Consider the following 9,317-nt stretch of genomic DNA (forward strand, 5'->3'; position numbering starts at 1 on the left):
GAATAATATGAAATCATAAATGAGTGTAACTTTATGTAATCAAACTTAATGTTTGGTTAAATGAAATATTTATGTAGGATCTTAACAGATTTTAAATTCGGCCCCTCACAGAGATCATTTTATGCCCCTCCGCACCTCCACCATACAAACCCGGGTCATGTCTCCTCCACCGCAGTAGATGGCGGTACAAAGTCAGATTGTTGACAAATTCACCGACAGAATACTGTAAACAAGAGGTCGCTTTCTGGTCCTGTATAAACCCTGGTGAGTCATTATAAACAATCCATGTGTTTTATCATTAGAGTAAATGTGCAGCTCCTATTTGCTCATTGCACTAAAACAAATTTATGGCAAATTGCACAAATCATTTCATTTTGCAGACTTTTTTTTAAATTCGGCTTTACTATCTGCTTTAGTATTTTCTCTGATCATCACCATCCAAGGTGGTCTTTTATTGACTAAGGTTTAACTCTGAAACCTAAAGATTAGAAGTTATTTAATTGAAGGTGTGTGTGTGTGTGTGTGTGTGTGTGTGTGTGTGTGTGTGTGTGTGTGTGTGTTTTCTCATTTCTTTCCTCATTTGAACATTTCAGTATATATATAATTTTTTTTTTGAGTAAGCCATCAAAACACACACAACTAAAATGCATATCAAATTAGAAAGAAGTTCTAGTAACACATATTAAACATAAAATGCATAACTATCAGAATCAAGAAGACGAATCTTTTATTGTCATTTCTACCAGTACACAGTGAAATGAGACAACGTTCCTCCAGAAACCTGGTGCTACATAAAACAACACAGAGCTACATAACAGAACACAGAGATAAGCATTAAAGTAGGTTGTCCTCACCACATAAAGTGCATCGTGTGCAATCCAATATAAACAGTTCAAAACAAAAGACAATACAAGACAAAATACGCAAAATAACGCCGCCAGTGAACTTACTGTGTAATGTGTTATACAATGTGCAAAAGAGAACTGTTAACAAGAGTGTAATTGTAAATACACAAAATGTCAAAAGGTTGTGCAAAACAGCAACAGCAGCAAGCAAGTAGATGTGCAAAACAGCATGTAAATAGTTCTTCTTCTTCTTTCGGCTGCTCCCATTAGGGGTCGCCACAGCGGATCATCCGTCTCCATACCACCCTGTCCTCTACATCTGCCTCTTTCACACCAACTACCTGCATGTCTTCCCTCACCACATCCATAAACCTCCTCCTTGGCCTTCCTCTTTTCCTCCTACCTGGTGGCTCCATCCTCAGCATTCTTCTACCAATATAATTCATGTCCCTCCTTTGCACATGTCCAAACCATCTCAATCTCGCCTCCCTCACCTGGTCACCAAAACATCCTACATGCGCTGTCCCTCTAATAAACTCATTTCTAATCTTGTTCATTCTCGTCACTCCCAACGAAAACCTTAACATCTTCAGCTCTGCCACCTCCAGCTCCACCTCCTGTCTTTTACTCAATGCCACTGTCTCTAATCCATACAACATCGCAGGTCTCACCACAGTCCTATAAACTTTCCCTTTCATTCTTGCAGATACCCTACTATCACAAATCACTCCTGTCATTCTTCTCCACCCACTCCACCCTGCCTGCACTCTTTTCTTTACTTCTCTAACACACTCTCCATTACTTTGCACTGTTGACCCCAGGTTCCTGAACTCCTCCACCTTTTCCAGCTCTTCTCCCTGCAACCGCATCACTCCACTGCCCTCCCTCTCATTCACACACATGTACTCTGTCTTACTCCTACTGACTTTCATTCCCCTTCTCTCCAACGCATATCTCCACCTCTCCAGGCTCTTCTCAACCTGCTCCCCACTTTTACCACAAATTACAATATCATCCGCAAACATTATAGTCCAGGGAGACTCCTGTCTGACCTCGTCCGTCAACCTGTCCATCACCACTGCAAACAGGAAAGGGCTCAGAGCCGATCCTTGATGCAGTCCAACCCTCACCCTGAACCAGTCTCTGACACACCTGACTTCCTCATACAATACCACAACTCCTCTCTTGGCACTCTGTCGTACGCTTTCTCTAAATCCACAAATACACAATGCAATTCCTTCTGTTCTTCTCTATACTTCTCCATCAACATCCTTAAAGCAAATAAGGCATCTGTGGTGCTCTTCCTTGGCATGAAACCATACTGTTGCTCACAGATTGTCACCTCTTCTCTCAGCCTGGCTTCCACTACTCTTTCCCATAACTTCATGGTGTGACTGATCAACTTAATTCCCCTGTAGTTACTGCAAGACTGCACATCTCCTTTATGCTTAAAGATCGGTATCAGCACACTTCTTCTCCATTCCTCAGGCATCTTCTCACCTTCCAAAATCCTGTTAAACAACCTGGTCAAAAACTCCACTGCCATCTCTCCTAAACATCTCCACGCTTCTACCGGTATGTCATCTGGTCCAACCGACTTTCCACTCTTCATCCTCTTAATCGCTGCTTTCACTTCCTCCTTACTAATCTTATCTTCATCCTGCTTCACCAACTCCACATCGTCCAACCTTCTCTCTCTCTGATTTTCCTCATTCATCAGCTGCTCAAAATACTCCCTTCACCTTCTCAACACACTCTCCTCACTAGTCAAGACATTTCCCTCTCCATCCTTTACTGCTCTAATTTGCAGTACATCCTTCCCAGCTCGGTCCCTCTGCCTGGCCAATCAGTATAAATGTTTTTCTCCTTCCTTAGTGTCCAACCTCTCATACAGCTTCTCATATGCCTTTTCCTTGGCTTTCGCCACATCCCTCTTTACCTGCTGCCGCATCTCCTTGTACTCCTGCCTACTTTTCTCATCACAGACCACCATCCGATGCTGTCTAGCTACACTGTCCCCTGCCAACACCTTACAGTCTCCAATCTCCTTCAGGTTGCATCTCCTGCATAGCACATAGTCCACCTGTGTGCACCTTCCTCCACTCTTATACGTCACCCTATGATTCTCCTCCTTCTTAAAATAAGTGTTCACCACTGCCATTTCCATCCTTTTAGCAAAATCTACCACCATTTGCCCTTCGACATTCCTCTCCTTAAAACCATACCTACCCATCACCTCCTCATCACCTCTGTTCCCTCCACCTACATGCCCATTAAAGTCTGCCCCAATCACCAATCGTTCTTTCCTAGGTACACCGTCTACCACTTCATCTAATTTACTCCAGAATCTTTCCTTCTCCTCCATCTCACAGCCCACTTGTGGAGCATAGGCACTGATGACATTTATCATCATTCCATCAACTTCCACCTTCACGTTCATCACCCTATCAGAAACTCTCTTCACCTCCACTACACTCTTACTGTACTCTTCCTTCAGAATCACCCCTACACCATTTCTCTTTCCATCCACACCATGATAAAACAGTTTAAACCCACCTCCAATGTTCCTGGCCTTACTCCCTTTCCACTTGGTCTCCTAAACACACAACATATCTACCTTTCTCCTCTGCATCATGTCAGCTACCTCTCTCCCTTTACCCGTCATAGTACCAACATTTAAAGTACCAACCCGAACCTCCACTCTCCTACACTGCTCCTTTCCCTGCTCTCTCCGTAGGCGTCTTCCTCCTCTCCTCCTCCTCCTTCGGCCAACAGTAGCCCAATTTCCACCGGTACCCTGTCGGCTAACGATACCTGTGGCAGTCGTTGTTAACCCGGGCCTCGACCGATCCGGTATGAAATTCTCATTTGTGATCCGCATATTTGATTTGGCACATGTTTTACGCTGGATGCCCTTCCTAACGCAACCCTCTCCATTTACCCGGGCTTGGGACCGGCACTAAGAGTGCACTGGCTTGTGCCCCCCTAATGGCTGGGTTAGCATGTAAATAGTTATATTGTTATAATAAAGTAATAATATTAAAAGGGTGGTGCTGTAGATATATATGACAGATATCATCCTTAGGTGGTTCCATGAAATTCCGGAGTAAGAACGGGAGCTTTGACGATGGATTTGGACTGTAGTTAATGTCAACAGTCTGCTACACTGACTCAGGACTACAGTTTGCTTATAATTACCATCACTGTACCCCGCAACATTGTTTATCTGTAATCAATGGTCATTCGGTGCAACAAGGATGGGTTCCTTCTTGAGTCTGATTCCTCTCAAGGTTTCTTTATGTCATCTCGGGGAGTTTTTCTTTGCCACAGTCACCACTGGCTCACTCATCAGGGACAAATTTACACTTATAAAGAACATATTAATTTTTTTATCACCACATTATCTGTGTAAAGCTGTTTTGAGACAATGTTAATTGGTAAAAGTGCTATACAAATAAAAATCAATTGAATTAAATTAAATTGAATAGGTTTATTCCCGTGGGCTCACCACCTGCAGGAGGGACCGTAAGGAACGGTGCTGTGAGGATTGGGCAGCAGTCGAAAGCGGGGGCCTGCTTAGACTGCTGCCCCCGCGACCCCAATACGGATAAGCGGGAGAAAATGAATGAATGAATGAATGAATGAATAGGTTCAATAGGTTTATAGGCCTTAAGCTTGAGCATACAATGAATTTGTTTCCAGTTTAAAGTAAACCAAGGCATCGACTAATTTAAACATGATTATATCTAACACAACTAAATGACCAAGAATAAAAGATTTGGGCCTGTGACAAAAAAAAATGATATAATTGTGCAGTAATTGTTCAGTTGGTTATAGAAGCATATTGCATATAGATCTAATATTTCCAAACAAAGACAAATACAACCATAATAACGCATAACACAACTAGACACTACTACGCATAGAAGACCTTACACATTGGCCCATGATAGAAAGTGACATAATAGTGCAGTGATTGTCCAATTAGCTAAGAAGCGGAAGAGAGGTAGAGAGGGAAAAAATAATAATTCTAATATTGCATGAGTATAATATTGCACAAATGAAAGGAGATAGAGAGTGTAGTAGAACAATGTATAGAGTATATATTTGGGAGGGTTGTTTAGAATCTTTGTGGCTGCCACAAAAAAAAGCTATTTTTGAGTCTGGTAGCCCCGTTTTTTTTTTTTTTTTGTTTGTTTTTTTTTTAAATCGGTCTGTATTCTTCGCTAGAGGGAAGAAATCTGAACAGACTGTATGCAGGGTGTGAGGGCAGGTTGGTCCCAACAATGCGCTCTGCAGACCTCACTAGTCTCTGAAGGCGACGATTGTCAAGATGGATGGGAAAAACTAAACCGGACAGTGATTGATTCACATAGAATATGTGGCCCTGTAGAATTATCAGAGAAGATTCTTGTGCTTTCTTAAATAGTGAAGAAAGTATATCCTTTGCTGGAGGAGACATGAGCTCATTGAATCAATAACTGAATAACTCAGGTACTGTTTGAAATATTTTATCATTGCTGTTCAGTGACAAGCTTATTATTATTATTATTATTATTATTATTATTATTATTATTATTATTATTATTATTGTTCTTTGTGTTGTTATTACAGTGCCACTCTAATCTTAAGGACCAAAAAAAAAAAAAGGGTTTTAAGGTCACTTTTGGAAAGACGTAATATTATGTCAGTTTCTCAAAATGTTAAATCTCAGGAAAGCACACAATAAAACAAGAACATGATCCTAATGGTGCGTTCTAATCTATTATATTGTGTTTACACATTCTTTATACCGTTAAGGGAAAACAATTGCATTTAAAACCAACATTTAAGTCAACAGGTTTGATCTGCATTGATAAAATTGTGTTTGCATTTGAGGTCAGTATAAATATACTACATTTTTGTTCATATAAATGATCATTAAACCATTATAAAGGCAGCATTGGGCAAATGTGTCACTGCCGTTGACCATCTGTGATTTTAGTATTTTATTTGGGAAAATAACTGTCTAAGAGACCAGAGCAAATCTTTATAGTAATGATAATTACTATATTATTATAGTTTCTCATTATAATATAATAGTGTATATTGTTTTATACTGACTTACATTGGCAGATATATTGTTATTCACATCATTGCTTTTATTTTGATATCTGTACAGAACTGAAAGAATTTCTATACATAGCAATGGTTTATTCTTTAATGCTTTTGCGCTTTTTCTCCACTCCACAGGTTTAAAATATATCCGGATGATTTGCTTGTACAGTTGGAATCAGAATAAAAGTGTTATAGTCCTGACCTTAGAGTCATGGAGACAGGTTCGCTATCTGCTCGGAGGCTACGTCGGAAAAAAACGGAACAAAACACGCAACGGGTGCCACCTAAGAATGGCTGCACCTTGTCGTCACAAAAAGCTGCAGATCTGCCCTCTGACCTGACCTGCCCTGTATGGGTGAAACAGGAATCGGATCTACCTCAGTCAGAATATTTGCCCTGTCTTCAATTTAAAGAAATAAAGAATGAGTCTACTGAGATGAACAAATTTGTTAAAAAGGAACAGCATGATGACTGTAACCCGTCTCTAACGAGTGAAGCATCCCGTCAGTGTGACGATAACGTACCACATGGTCTGATTCCTCCAATTGAAATGGAAGATGACGAAACTGATGAAGAATGCGCAGAAAACTTCGATACGCGTGTAACTGCGTTTTTAAATAAAACAAGAAATGCTGCTAAAGTCAAAAAGAAATGCACACACAAACCTCAGAAACATACGAAACATCAGTGCGTCAAGGGCCGTGATGGCAGGACGTTGAAAACGCACACACAACCTGACAGTGAAGATGTATTTCAGTGTGACATTTGTGGGAAAAAGTTCAAACGGTACGACCTTCTCAGCGACCACAGGAGAGGACACGGCAGAAAAAGGCCGTACGCTTGTGATCAGTGTGGCATGATGTTCGCCAAACCGGCTTATCTAAAAATCCATCTGCGCAGACATGCTGGAGAAAGGGCATTCCCTTGTGACCAGTGTGGCAAGAGGTTTTTCGACAAATATGACTTAGGAGTGCACCAGCGAGATCACACAGGAGAGAGACCGTACGTGTGTCGAGAGTGCGGAAAGGGCTTCAAGCGGATTTATATACTAAACAAACACATGAAAACTCATTCAAACGAAAAGCCTTTTGAGTGTAATGTCTGTGGGAAAGCCTATAAATATGGGTACAGTTATAGGTTGCACATGAAAAGTCATTCAGAATAGTCATGGCCACCCAGCAACAGCTGCATAGATTTTTTTACATAATATCATATGTTTTATACAACAACAAACAACTTGTGAAATAGCTTAAAACAGATAAATATATTTGTGTAGTTATTTTGCAGTTTGTACTGAGAATTTTGGATTGTTGGTTATTCGAACATTATTTCACTACTGTGTATCCAAAATAAGAAATCATTCTACCAGAGGGGGTCTGTTTTTCATCAGATTTTAGTTGAGAGTCCACTAAGACACAGATGCACTGATAATTTAGTGCACCGAATGGGTTTAATGCCTGCATAATAATTCTGCTTTTTTTTTTTTCCTTTTTCCTGAAGTGATTGAAGTAAAAACATTTAATCCCTAATGTCATGGTATAGATCAGGGGTCACCAAACATTTTGAAACTGAGAGCTACTTCTTGGGTAGTGATTAATGTGAAGGGCTACCAGTTTCATACACACTTCTGAATGATCAAATTTGCTCAATTTATCTTTAATTATATGTTATTATTAATAATTAATGATATTCATCTATGTAAAGACACTGATCATGTTAATGATTTCTCAATAATAATAATCAACAATGATTTAACAAGGTAGGAAACAGATAGATGCAGCTCACTGGTAAGTGGTGCTATGGTGAGCTATTTGTGATCCTCATGTGGTCCTTGCGGGTGACCTAGTGTTGCCCGCCATGTTGGTGACCCCTGGTATAGATGATGTACTAGTTTAACTATCTTAATATACATTGGGAGACGTTTCTTTGCTTTGACATCTTTTCATGGCAACATCACAGCGACTGAACACTGAACGTTCCTTGTTGTTGAACAAGTAACGTTAAGGAAATGTTGACAATACTTTTTGTCTCGAAAATCCCTGGTTAGTCTTGTGGTTGTTGCGTTCAGTGTTTAATTATGCGGTCAATAAATAAGAGAAATTTGTGAAATGAATAAATACATAACAAATAAAGTTGAATGGTATAATTCATTAATGATATTATATTCTAACAGCATTCTCATGAACGATATCGTTTTACTTTAGCGAGCCACTAGGTGGAGTATAAACAAAGCATGGAGAGCTACATGCAATTGACTTACTGGATTTTCATTACTGGTGTCACATTAATACCCTTTTAAAAGTTTTATTCTATTTAATTAAATTTGAATGAATTCTATTAATTAATTTTATAAATACATGCCCAAACACTATAGTAGCATTGTATAGTAAATATAGAACCTCTGGTTTGATTTGCCTACTAAGCATGTTTGCATGATGGCTATCCATTAATAGTCTTGCTGCATTTATTTATTTGTCTGTGATAGCAAGACATCTTAAATTACACAGTATTGTATATTTAAAGTGACTGAGCTCATCGGGCATTTTACACAGAGAGAATATTTTTACCAGCTTTAATTTGAATACTATTTTTTACCATGAATGGAAATACTCCAAGCTAGCTTGGGTAAAACAAAAGTGTGGCTGCTTGTGAATTAAAAAGGTGAAGGAAAGTTATATATTTTCTCAGGAGTTGCTTAAAACTCTCACCTCGAGTTAAATAAACAGGGCCTTGTGTTTTATGTGGGCCTGTTTTTCTGATGAGTGGAATATGTGAAATTACACACTTAAAGTCAGCATCCAGAGCTGTTATAATGTCGTAATTAACGTTAAGAGCTTTCAAGGAAAAGAGAAAAAAGTAACAAAAACTTGATCTTGTTGTTCTTGCTATGTTTCCAGAAATCTTATATATATATATATATATATATATATATATATATATATATATATATATATATATATATATATATATATATATATATATATATAAAATATCAAAATGATCAGCTGTTTTTGTAATTGCTTTTATTAATGACTTTTTTTTTTGTATTTGTTTAATCATCCTTATTTTATCTTGTCTTTAATCACACGTTGTCTAGCTTTTTCTTTTTTTTTTTTACATTTTGACATCACGATAAGCATAATGCCAGTAAATTTATGTGCATGACTCATGGCAGTTTTTAATAGATTCTGCACTACAGTTTCTGTGTTGTTTCACATTGTGTGTTGACATGCCCCAGCAGCTTGCCAGTATAAATATTAAATAAGTATTTTAATACAGAACCAATAGCGATCAAACCTGTCTCATTTGTATGCGCATGTATTATAATCCATGCGCTGATTGGCTCACGGAGCTGCTGACGCACACAGTTAACTC

The 9,317-nt window shown here is 38.8% G+C and overlaps 1 protein-coding gene across 1 annotated transcript; it reads left to right on the top strand.

Annotated features, from left to right (window-relative positions):
• The first annotated feature begins 148 nt into the window (after positions 1 to 148).
• On the top strand, positions 149 to 8,813 carry LOC310725410 (uncharacterized protein). Its single transcript, XM_083540344.1, has 2 exons — positions 149 to 264; positions 6,078 to 8,813. The coding sequence occupies exon 2, from the start codon at positions 6,154 to 6,156 to the stop codon at positions 7,105 to 7,107; it is 954 nt and encodes a 317-aa protein (XP_083396470.1). The 5' UTR covers positions 149 to 264; positions 6,078 to 6,153; the 3' UTR covers positions 7,108 to 8,813.
• Positions 8,814 to 9,317: the final 504 nt, after the last annotated feature.

The sequence above is a fragment of the Silurus aristotelis genome (genome assembly GCF_946808225.1).
Source record: "Silurus aristotelis genome assembly, chromosome: 4".
NCBI lineage: Eukaryota > Metazoa > Chordata > Actinopteri > Siluriformes > Siluridae > Silurus > Silurus aristotelis.